Source organism: Phragmites australis, chromosome 8 (assembly GCF_958298935.1).
Source record: "Phragmites australis chromosome 8, lpPhrAust1.1, whole genome shotgun sequence".
NCBI lineage: Eukaryota > Viridiplantae > Streptophyta > Magnoliopsida > Poales > Poaceae > Phragmites > Phragmites australis.
In genome coordinates, this window is record NC_084928.1 from 9,989,987 (window position 1) to 10,001,939 (window position 11,953).

Sequence of the window (11,953 nt, forward strand, 5' to 3'; positions counted from 1 at the left end):
TAGAAGAACTCGGTGAATGGCAAGTAAATTTCCTACTTCTTCTCATATGTGAGAGCACAAGCTCACAACATATCTTCTAGAACTTGATTCACCATCTTGGTTTGACCATCGGTTTGAGGGTGGTAGGCGGTACTATAGAAGAGCTCGGTTCTCATAGATTCATGAATGGTGATCCAGAAATGTGAAGTAAATTGACTGCCGTGATTGGAGATGATCTTCTTCTAAATCCTATGAAGGAAAAAAAAATCAAGTGAGGTACAACTCCGCATAATGCTTGACCGAATACGTGGTCTTGATAGGAAAGAAATGAGCAGACTTTGTCAAATGGTCCATAATGACCCAGATTGAGTCATATCCATGAGATATCTTCGACAATCTGGTAATAAAGTCCATTCTGATCTCCTCCCACTTCCTAGTGTCTCTCACATGTTGTTTGTTGATGATTTTTTAATCTTGATTCGTGCAAATGGGGAGGATGCTATGCAACTTCAAGGATATTAAATATGTATGAGTTATGCTCTGCACAAATGATAAATATAGAAAAGTCAGCGGTATTATTCAGCAAGATACATTCCCATAAAGGAAACAATGAATGAAAGGTATCGTTGTTTCCCCATGTATGTTGTCAAATCAAAGACAAAAACTTTTGCATATCTGAAAGGTAGGGTGTGGCAAAGAATACAAGGGTGGAAGGAGAAACTATTATCAAGGGCAAGAAAGGAGATCTTGATTAAGGCAATAGTACAAGCCATCCCGGCTTTTGTCATGTCTTTTTTAATCTAACAAAATCCATATGCGATCAGATACATACCTTTGCATGCTAGTTTTGATGGAGCCAGCAAGATAATGAACATAAAGATGCATTGGATAAATTGGGACGAGCTAAGACTACCGAAGAAACAAGATGGTCTTGGCTTTTGTGATATTTATGCTTTCAACTTGATGATGTTTCCTAAGAGCGAAGTATTTCCTGATGGCAATGTCCTTGGAGCTAAACCATGCAATGGTATGTCGTATACACGGAGAAGCATATTGAGACTTGAGAGGGATTGATATGAAGAAAGGTGTGGTTTGGCGAGTTGGAGGAGGCAAGAGCATCAATGTATGGAATGATCCATGGATACCAAAGGGAATAACTAGAAAACCTAGAACACCCCGAGGTGCTAACCTACTCCAATGAGTATCTGAACTTATCAATCTGGCTACTGGTTCATGGGATCGGGAATTAGTAGAACAAACTTTCTGGGCAAAAGACGTTAATATCATCTTAACAAAGCAACACTGTCAACATAGACGGATCAAGAACAAAACAATCTACACTGCAACCACTGACTGGCGGAACTGACATTGCACACCATGTATCATCATTGCCACTCGTTGCACTCCCAACAACGACAACTCATTTGTTGAGAAGGTTGGACAACTACTAACTTTTTGCAAGAAATTGAACATGCGGTGGTGGGGAAGCTTGACAGTAGTAAGATGCCACATTGATCTCCTATCGTCTTTTGCAGCATTGTAGGTTGGATGACACTGACATTGGGAGAGGTTGGACAACATCACTGGGCTCGAGGGGTGTGGTAGAATTATGGTGAGTGACTCGTTGGTGTGGTGGAGGTGTCTTGGCACTTTGAATTTTAGATAGTGTTCGAGGTGTCAACTCTAGATCGCCCCTGGTGGCGATGACGGCTCGGATTTTGGAGGCATTATATATACTCCATCTATTTTAAAATATAAGACCCGGTTTGACTTGGCACGATCATTAAAATTACACTTTGACTACTAATTTCTCTTATAGTATATAGTTCATAGGAACAAAATTATGAACATAAGAAAGTAATTTCATATTCAAATCAAATGATACCATTTTTTAATCACGAAATCTACATAGTGTTACATAGATAGGTCACGAAGTTTTGAATCTTAAAATACATGTGTGCCTTATAAAAAGAAATAGAGGGTACTTTCATTTATTAAAAAAACTAGAAAAAGGTAGACCTAGCATGATACAAGCATGCTGCAAAAAATTCAATCAAAAGCGCAATGTATATTAGGAGGGGGAAAAGGGATAATTTCTATCTTTTTCCCTTTATTTTCAAATTTCCTTTTCATGAGAGCGTGTATTTCTCTTAGGTCAAGTTTATATTAACTTTTTTAATGTCATGGATTTATTAGTTTATGCAAATGTCATAGACCTTTTTGTTTTTTCAAAATCATTAAAACTATTATTTTGACATTTCCCAATGTGTGATATAGAACAGTAGTAGCAGGTAGTAGCAGACAGAGCAAGGGGATAAAAGGTATAAGTTGATGATTTGCCACTGAAAAGATTGATCTTTTGGTTATAATATCACTCATGTCAATGAAATATGAGATTATCTGAGTTAATGATCGTGGATCAGAGTAGTAAATAAGTGAAACCACTTGTTAACTGTGGAAAAAAAAATCTCTGCTACTTAAGAAAGATGTAGTGGTTGTTGTTCCAAGATCAAGCCGGATGTCCTGCCCCCCCCCCCCCTTAATTCTACGCTGAAATGTAGTCCCTCGTCTCTAAGCATCCCGTCCTCCCCAATCCCGCTCCTCCGCACAATCTACATGATGTTGCAACCCTCATCCGCGCCTCCCCCTCTCCCCCTTCTCCGCTCAAATCCCTTGATCAGCCGCCCCAAGCTCGCAACCCTCATATGTCCCCCTCCTCCTCCTTGGTTGAACGCCCGTCGAGACCAGGCAAGGGAGGATCCCCGTCGAGAACAGCCGAAAAAAACCCAGAGAAAACCAAGCGAGTTTGGTCCTTTTTCTGCCCAACTCGCGCGATCTGCATCGGCGTGCTATTTCAAGCGGGATTATGCCCAACTCTTGTGATCTACGGTGAGGTCCAAGTGGTGGTCTAGCGTGATTCGACCAAACTCGCGTGATCTACGGTAGGGTGCTAGTGGCACGTGGCTTCGGGCGGTGCTCGACGCGATCTGCTTCAGGGCCAAGCGGCGGGCTGCAACGGCCCACCACCGGAGAATCGCCACCTGTCCTCTTCCTTCCCTCCCCACCGTGGCATGACAAGGCACCGGTGGAGCTCTCCAATGCGGTTGTTCTGTCTCTTATGTGCGTGGTGCGGGTCTGGAAAGGAGGAGTGGAGGGCACGCCATCGCAGCTGGCGGCTGAGTGGTGATGGCACGTCCCAGCAGCATTCCTCCCCGAGAAATCGCGCAATGGTCGGCCCTACCATGGAAAATCAAGATCTCTACCTTGTCGTCCCGATGGCATGAGTGACCGCATCTCGAGGTATCCGTCGCCTCCACGTCAAGGCCTTCGGCACGTGGTTCTTTTGTCCGTTTCCTATGTTGGGCTAGAAAGGACGAGGGATGCGCTCGTGTGTGCCCCTGTGTGCCACTGCAGCATGAGGTGGAGACGGATGTGCGGTGGTCATGCACCCTGACGACGTCCCATGCTCCACGATGGTGCTTCTTGTCAGCTAGTGAAGCTCAGCCACGCGACTGTTCTGTCTCTTGTGCCCTGGCACAATAGGAGGAGGCCCGCACTCGAGCATGCCCGGCATGCCGTCGCAGCCGAAAGAGCCCATGGATACGGCAGCCAGTGGTCGTGCATCCTAGCGGCATCCCAAGCTCCACGACGGTCGTGTCATGGAAAATCACAACCTCAAGCACATTGTCTCGATGTCGTGAGCAGCCACATCCCGATGCCCCCCTCCACATCAAGGCAGATGCGAGTCACAGGGCAGCACTTCTGGTCGGTTGGTCAAGCGGCGTGTACGACGCCACATGCGACGATGAGGCAGAGATGTGTGAGCTGCTCTGGCGAGTTCCGCATGCAGCGTCGCTCATAAACCTCCATGGTTGCTGCTACGGTCGTAGACCAGAACAAGGTGTCATCAGCCTACTTCGGCGAGTACTCGTTGCGGTGCTCTAGGCGCTCAACGTGTTGTTATTCGACCCGAACACTGGGGTAGGGACCAGGTCCTCCACCTCTCCTCCTCCTCTGGCTCCCACCACGCGATGTCCCCTCCACCATCGCCAACCATCTCTGCCATCACCGCTTCAGCATCATCCAAGAAGAACCCCACGGTGGTGATAGCATGGGCAACGGTTGCTGCCGCATAGCTATAGTGCTACTCCACCACGACAAGGACACAGTCTTCCTATCCTCCACTATTGTCTGATATGTTCTTATCAAGTTGGGTTGATCGGGTCTTTTCAGATGCACTACTGAAACTTCTATACTGGAGTATGTAATTAAAGTGCTAAAAAATAAAGGTGACGATCTTTCCCAATTTGTTCGTTGAATTAGCAATAATGCATTTTAATTCTGTTGAAGAGTATTGTAATGGTTAAGAGATTCACCTTTAGAAACTTTGGATGAGGAGTTTTGGGATTCATTTGTGATAAGCAAGATCATCTTGCTTGTTTTAGGCTTCTTTTCAGGCTTTTAGAGTTGCACATACGAGTATATTTTTGTGTGGTAATTCTCTGCAACTCACCATTGGTCCCTGATTGTGTGTTCATCGAAATAAATAAGTTCTTGCTGAACTTGGTGCTTACTGCTTGCCAAGAGGGGCTTCATGGGAGTGTTAATCGAGATCAACAAGGAGGATAACCTGAATGACACAACTTACAGGTAATAAGGTCATACTGTTAAAATATGCTTATTGGTGAGAGATATATTGTCTACCTGTGAATTTATGGTCTTGATGATTCTGCACCTTTCATTTGTTTCTAAGTGAATGGACCTACACAGTTGGAACCACGAGTCATATAATATGAGTAAAGCCACTTTTAGCCACCTATACACATAATTTCATTAGGTTAGGTTTTCTTTTGTGGGGTTTCATGTCAATCGATTTGTATTCATCTCACTAACTACTGTCCATGATTCTAATAACCCTGCTAGCAGTTTACCACCATTATATAATGTAGAGTACTATGCTGATAAAGACAATTACAGTGCTTCCGGTAGTGAATCCGAGTCGTAATTAGAGATATTTTGTTCAATGAGTTTTTATTGAGAAGTTAGTGGTTGTTAAATTTTGTTCTTGTTGGCTTTAATGATGAAAACCAAATTGATTAATAGAAATTTGTTGATGGAGATTTCTTTATTTGTATGCTTTTGATATTTGCTTCTATGTTGCATACCAGATATTTAGATATATTTCATACTAATCTAGATGATGATGATGCTCTTGTTTATATAGAAAGCAATCTCACTCTAGAGTTTCACAAAATATTTCACATGTTCCATTGTGTAAATTTATATGTTTTGATTGACACATAATTGATGTGCAAAATCTAATTATTTTATGCAAAATATAAATTTCTGTTGCAGCGCACGAATATTTAGCTAGTTAATTGGAAAAAAAAGCCAAGACGGCAAGACCGGTGTTATGTAGAACCACCGCCTTGCCGCGCCGCCCGGGAGAAGAGGAGAAAAAAAATGGTGGCCAGAAACCTCGTCGCCCGCGTCCGGCCCCGCCTCGCGCGGTCCCTCGTGGGCCACCTCCGCCGTGGCTACGCGCCCCGCGCCTCCGCCTCCGCCGCCGCGGCCACCGACGATCTCGTCATCGACGAGGACCCGCCGCGCGCCGCCTCGCCTTCCTCCGCCGCCGTGGCGGCCACCGCGCCCACTATCCTGCAGCCGCGCGTGCTCATCTACGACGGCGTCTGCCACCTCTGCCACCGCGGTGGGCGCGAGGACGAGACCTAGCTCTGGGGTTTTCTCTGGGACCGTTTCGTTTTACGCTAACTGGGCGGACGATTCACGTTTGATGGGACTCATTTGTTGCGTCTGTGGATTTCTCGTGGGGAGAAATTGATCGCGGCTTTGCAATGCAGGGGTCAAGTGGGTGATCAGGGCGGACAAGCATGCCAAGATCAGGTTCTGCTGCGTGCAGTCCAAGGCTGCGGAGCCATACCTGAGGCTGGTCGGCATGGACCGGGAGGACGTCCTGCGGCGTGTGCTCTTCGTCGAGGGGCATGAAGCCTATTATGAGGGCTCTACGGGTTAGTTTCTATGCTCCCGATCAGATTCAGAACAGCTTGTAGCTTGTATGGTATGAACAGACTTGCAATGGGATGCTAGGGTGGTGTTCATTGCATGATATTAAGAATGCTTGTTGTAACTATCAACTGTGATAGGCTATTCTGTGATGTTTGAGACTAGTGACTTGGATTTATGTTACGCGCCTACGTTTGGTGCATAGCATAGCGATTTAGCATCAACGAGATGGAATCACATTTAATCCAAGTGATTTTTTTTGTCTGTTCTGCTAGAGTTTCATGATACCATCATGAAGTACTTCAATTGCTTTGTGATGTTTCAGTAACCTGTTGTGTCGGTGTGACATTGATCATGATTTATGACTTGTGGGTAGATCACCTTTGTGCTTCTTGTTGATGCTTATGATTTGGGTCAGTTGAAGGGTTCATCATGAACTAGCCTGGGGAAGGATAGCAGCTTAGCAAGCCTTATCATTTATCAGTGAACTCATATAATTTCAGCTATTTTTGCGGCATGGAGTTGATTCTATTCTTTGGATCAGTGACAGCCATTCTTGCGCTCCTGTGATAAAATTGTGAAAAGTTTTACAAGTCGCAATTCTTTACAATCTTCATCACCCTGCTGAGGCATCGATTGATCTAGAAGCATGGCGAGATTCCATATGCACGATATGTCAATTATAGATATGGTGATACTGTGAGTCTGTGACGCTAAACTATGTAGGATTTTTTGAAGGATGCTCATTTAGCCACAAAAAGACTGCAATTTGTCCTGGTGTATGTATTTTGAACTGTGTCGTGTTTCATGGTAACTGTTTCTCTAAATAGGCATTCTCTACAGTGATGGTTCTAATAATTTCATATTTTGGTCGCAGCTGCACTGAAAGTTGCATCATACCTACCTCTTCCCTACTCAGTCTTGAGCTCCTTGTTGATCATCCCCGACCCACTGCAGGATGCAGTCTACGACTACATTGCAAAGAACCGCTATGACTGGTTTGGCAAAGATGATGAATGCATCGCCACCAGGGACACACAGATTCTCGAGCGCTTCATCGACCGGGAGGAAATGCTTGGTGGTGGTCCCAGCAATAGCTTCTTTTGATCAGATCTTCGGCTGTGCCGTTTCTCACACTTAACTGTAGGCAAGAGATGTAAATGATCTTCACATCCATCTAGGTACCGGTGTTTAGTTTTCTTGAACCCTGGAACTTCAGCTCCACTTCCTTTAGTCATTAACGGTGATGCACCATACACCCTTGCAAAGGTTTATCAGGTGTATTCCATTTCGCCTGCAAATCTTCAGCTAGTTGATATCAAAAGGAATTAGAATTTTGTTTGTAAGGCATGAAAGTTAAAAGTGCCTTGATGTATGAGATTATCTATTTTCGATCACCTTCTGTCCCATATATATATGGCACTTCGTTGCAAATATTCTGTGCTGTTTAAAAGGATTGAGCTGTCACTTTACCTCGTATGATCTTCTATGCTTCTATGCACTGATTTGCATTTACATGTTACATGTTTTATGTAGGATCTTATGTAGATGATGAGACCATTTATCTTACGATATGAATCCCCAGGCTTGCCTAGATGTTTTACATGTACTTTCTAGATTTAAGGATAATTATATGTGAATGGTGAATAGGTCAGCGGATAAAGGTTAGAACTTGGTATAATTGTTTATTTGAGATCCTTCGTAACGCAAGAGTGCTCAGCTAATGATTTAAAATTATTCACATACGCAGCAAAACAAAACATTGTGTCGATTGAGAAGACAAAGGGATTTTAATAACAGAGACTGCTTCTTTGGGTACTTTCAACAAACTTGGGAGTCCTAAAAGAAAGGGCTTGGGAGAAGCATAGAAAGCCAAGCCAAACAGATCCTACTAGTCACAGGCTCACAGCACAGCAGAAGGAAAGGAGATATGAATGTACAGCTTTACAACATACATTCTCTACAGGAAAGCTCGAAAATAGCTAAAGATTACGCTCATGGGGTTCCAGCCAAGGGAATCCAAGCGTGTCGAACACATCCTTCTCGGTGTTACAGTTAACTATCGCATCCGATCTGCCCGCCTGTAAAATTTACAACAAATGAAACGAAGCCGGTAAAAGGGGATTTTCAATTGGTGATGATGTGAATATATACATACACGCTTTCCACCACTTCCCTGTGTAGCAAGATACAATCCAGTGTCGTCAAGTATGTATCCTTTGGATTCTGCTAATAGTCTTAATCTGCATGTTATAATTATTGAGCTTAGTTTCAAAAGGAAAATGTAGTTTTCCTTCCAAGGCCATGAGAACAAGAGAAGGGCAGATCTTGAGTTTATACCTCCGATTTAGTACATCATTTCCAGTCCATGCAAGCAGCCCAAATGCATATCTGTTCATTGGGTATACCTGTAAACACACAATGACAGTTATCCAAAAACTGGTACAATGTCAGGCATCGTGCATTCATCATTGTCAGTGCCAGCAGCAACAGGAAAATAGATATGTTTAAGTCAATAATTAGAAAGGATCATGACATTTCAGTTCATGTAATTACTACATATAGAAGGGTCACAGTATTGTCAATTATTTTTCAAAAGCATCAGCACCACTGAGGGTGTGCGGCGGAAACCTCCATATACCTTCAAGTCAATACGGTGCCGCAGGTCACGCCCAGGATATGTGCAAAGACCAAAATATGTGTCAACCCCACTATCAGTTCCCTGTATTGGATTTCAGTCAATTCAAGTATCGTCAAAACTTTAGCAGGAAATGAAAAGAAAGATAATACTGATTAGTAGGATTTAGGATTTTAAATTAGCTTATCAATTTAACATATCAGCTATGCAGTTCTTGCTGTCACAGGAACTTCCAAAGAACCGCAAGAGTCACCACTCACAAGGTGGTGGTGTTTAACAACTTACATCAACACTATGTATGCTAAAGATAAGATCCTCCCTCAAAAAGTTAATTTCCTTCAGCCGTTGAACAAACTTGGGTAAAAAACCTACATGACTGAAGAAAAATGTAAAGGTTCATTTAGACATTTCAGTACTTATATTTAAAAATATAAGATAGATGAAGCTGACAAAGTTCCCAAACTCTTTTAGGTTTACCTTTCTCCATCAGGATGAGTTATAACAATATCTATGTCACCACAAGAAGCTTTTCCACGTCTATATGATCCTCCGCAAACAATTATTACCTACAAATAAAAAAACATGCACGACGAATTTCAGTAATAACTAGAAATTGTACTTCAATACTATGTAAAAATCATAAGAATACAAAACTGTAATAGAAGATGTGAAAATGTTTCAATTTCTACAAAAAACGAAAGATCGAGTGACCAAAAGAGGTTTGTAACAGATATAGCGTCAAACTGTGGCTTCAACATTGCCGTTTGAACAGCTTTTATGTGCTGGAGAATGGATTAGTTCCTCAAAATGGTCTGTGTAACTCACCCCAGGCAAGATATCCTTCCCAACATCTTCCAAAAGCTTCTCCATCTCTCTAACCTAGATAAGAGGGGAATATGTATCATATGCAAGGTCCATATAAGAAGCTAGTAACAAATAGACACACAGTAATTTACAAATTACATACCTCATGCCGGGGGATTCTTTGTTTGATATCATCAAAGAATTTCAATCCAATCCTCTGAGCATTTGTAAGTGACTCATCCTTTTGCAGATCATCAAGAGTACGGTGTCCCTTTTCATATAACTTAAGCGCAGTTGCAGGACCAATGCCCCAAACTTCACCGAATAGACTGATGGTCCGTACCTTCAAACTAAATTGTGTTGATATTGACAGAGGTAGTTGAATATGTCCAAATCATGAACTACTTGGTCCATTACCTTTTCATCATTCTCAAAGTGTTCCAGCTTGGAGAGTTTTCCAGTAGTGACTATTTCATTTATCTGCATATAGGGATTGTTGGAGTCAGTTGAGATCATGGATACTGCAAGTCTAATTATAAACATAAGACTCCCAGTTTTTCTAGGAAATGTACTAGTTGACATAGTAATAAAAAATGTAGTCATATGTTTGGCATCCAGAGGTATTTTAATACTATTTTGGCCAATATAGATTGAACAAAGCTCTTTGTCAGGAACACGAAGATTGGACGTGACTTTTATTAAAGGAAAAACCAGAGACGCACAAATGGATTGCTAAGTGACCCATGAAATACTGAAAAACATGAGATATCAGTTTCTTTCACATTATTGAGCCCAAAATGTATTTGTTGGCTTGTTAACCTGTAGTAATAGTGGTACGCGGCGAAAATCACTTTTAGGAAGCAATATTAACAGTAAGAAACGGTAGAATTAAACATACATACATGGTCTTTCAAAGATTTCCCAATAGCAGGGAGGTTTTTGACTTGGTCAGCACTCTCTATTTTGAATGGCAATTTCTCAATCATCGGTATGGCCTTGTAATAGCTAAATGATCTTCTGTCATCTCCCAGGGCTTCAGGGGGAGGGCAAATGATCTGTTAAAGCAATTGACTAATGAATGAGAGGATTTGCATGTAGAGTGCAGTTACCCCTGTATATATCGATAAGCCTTCCGAAAATCTTGGTGATGTTCCTGTTCAAGTCTGCTGGAGCATATATGCTGGGTCCTCCAGAAGAGGCTTCCTGGTCATACAATTCATTAATTAGCACTTGAATATAAACATCCACCATACATATTGAATACTGATGAGGCAATGATGCATAGCTTTCTTTTAACAGTTAAGCCCTCTTGCATTAATTTACTATTGCTTGCCAAAAGGATAAATGGAAAATGTAGCAGTAATCATTCATATATCATACTGAAGTTTGTGAAACTAAGCTCCAAATCTCATTAATAAAGAACATATATCTGTATGTTGTTCACAGTAGACCTGGTACGGAGTTGAGAAAAATGAAGAAGGATGGCGAGAAAACAACATAATTCAGAATAAAGATGGCACACTAGTTTTTCAGATCATACTTATACCTCGATGTCCAATGTACCATGTGAGCCTACGGTATTCACTTGTGCACTTGCATCTAGGCGCCCTCCAGCAGCTAGCTTCTTCTCCCTATCCTCTCCACTAGTACTCTGGTAATCCCCGGGATCCTCAGATGACATCTTGCTCCTTTTCGCAGGCTGCGATGCACCTGAATCTCCGGTGCTAGCCGCCTTCTTCGGCTTAAATTCCTCTTCATAGTTGATCACAAACTTGTACTCGGGCAGCCTCTCCCCGGACTTGAGGCACTCCTCCAGCCACTCGAAGGACACCACACTCTGCAATCAAATGTTCAATCCATAAATGGCAATTTCTGACTCAATACAAAAAAACTCTGCAATCCGGCAACTCAATCCATAAATGTACGAAGCCTCCACAACTCAATCCGGCAAGAGATTACCAAAATGCAGACGGCAGTACGTGCGCACCAGCCTGCACAAAGGAGGCTAGGGTTTGTACATAGTGGGTGAGAGAGAGAGCAGCGATTACCCCGCGGAAGCGGTGGAGCCAAGCGGCGTCGAGCTCCCGGAGCAGCGCCTTGGCGTCCATGGCCAGCACGTGGGTGACCGCCGGCGCGCCCTTGGAGAGCTTCTCCTGGACGCGGCCCCCCATCTGCACCAGCCTCTGCTTCCACACCTGCGCCAACCTCAAAAGGCTTAAGCACACAGCAATAACTCAAGGCGCCGACGAGAGCGGACCGGAGATGCTTGGGGGAGAGCGCGACCTCGAGGCGGCGAGTCTGCACGGAATGGGGGACGACGAAGGCGGAGACGCCGCGGAACATGCCGTCGGGGTCCCGCTCCGCCGCCGCCCGCGCGGGCTTCCGCTTTGGCGCCATCGGAAACCCCTCCCGCCTTGTCCCCTCGCGGCTTCGCTGGGGTTTGAGAGGAATACACAGTAACAACTTAACAAAAGAACATCTCTGAATCTTCATCAGACAGCAAAATCA

The 11,953-nt window shown here is 43.5% G+C and overlaps 2 protein-coding genes across 2 annotated transcripts; one reads left to right on the forward strand and one right to left on the reverse strand.

Annotated features, from left to right (window-relative positions):
* The first annotated feature begins 5,382 nt into the window (after positions 1-5,382).
* On the forward strand, positions 5,383-7,349 carry LOC133926582 (uncharacterized). Its single transcript, XM_062372589.1, has 3 exons — positions 5,383-5,689; positions 5,841-6,008; positions 6,881-7,349. The coding sequence occupies exons 1-3, from the start codon at positions 5,443-5,445 to the stop codon at positions 7,108-7,110; spliced, it is 645 nt and encodes a 214-aa protein (XP_062228573.1). The 5' UTR covers positions 5,383-5,442; the 3' UTR covers positions 7,111-7,349.
* Positions 7,350-7,716: 367 nt separating this feature from the next.
* On the reverse strand, positions 7,717-11,923 carry LOC133926581 (DNA polymerase lambda). The gene is made up of 14 exons (XM_062372588.1): positions 11,729-11,923; positions 11,494-11,640; positions 10,992-11,282; positions 10,555-10,648; positions 10,348-10,478; positions 9,863-9,925; positions 9,609-9,788; positions 9,467-9,520; positions 9,119-9,207; positions 8,927-9,017; positions 8,645-8,725; positions 8,344-8,411; positions 8,162-8,246; positions 7,717-8,084 (listed from the first exon to the last, which is right to left on the reverse strand). The coding sequence occupies exons 1-14, from the start codon at positions 11,840-11,842 to the stop codon at positions 7,986-7,988; spliced, it is 1,587 nt and encodes a 528-aa protein (XP_062228572.1). The 5' UTR covers positions 11,843-11,923; the 3' UTR covers positions 7,717-7,985.
* Between the last annotated feature and the right edge of the window lie 30 nt (positions 11,924-11,953).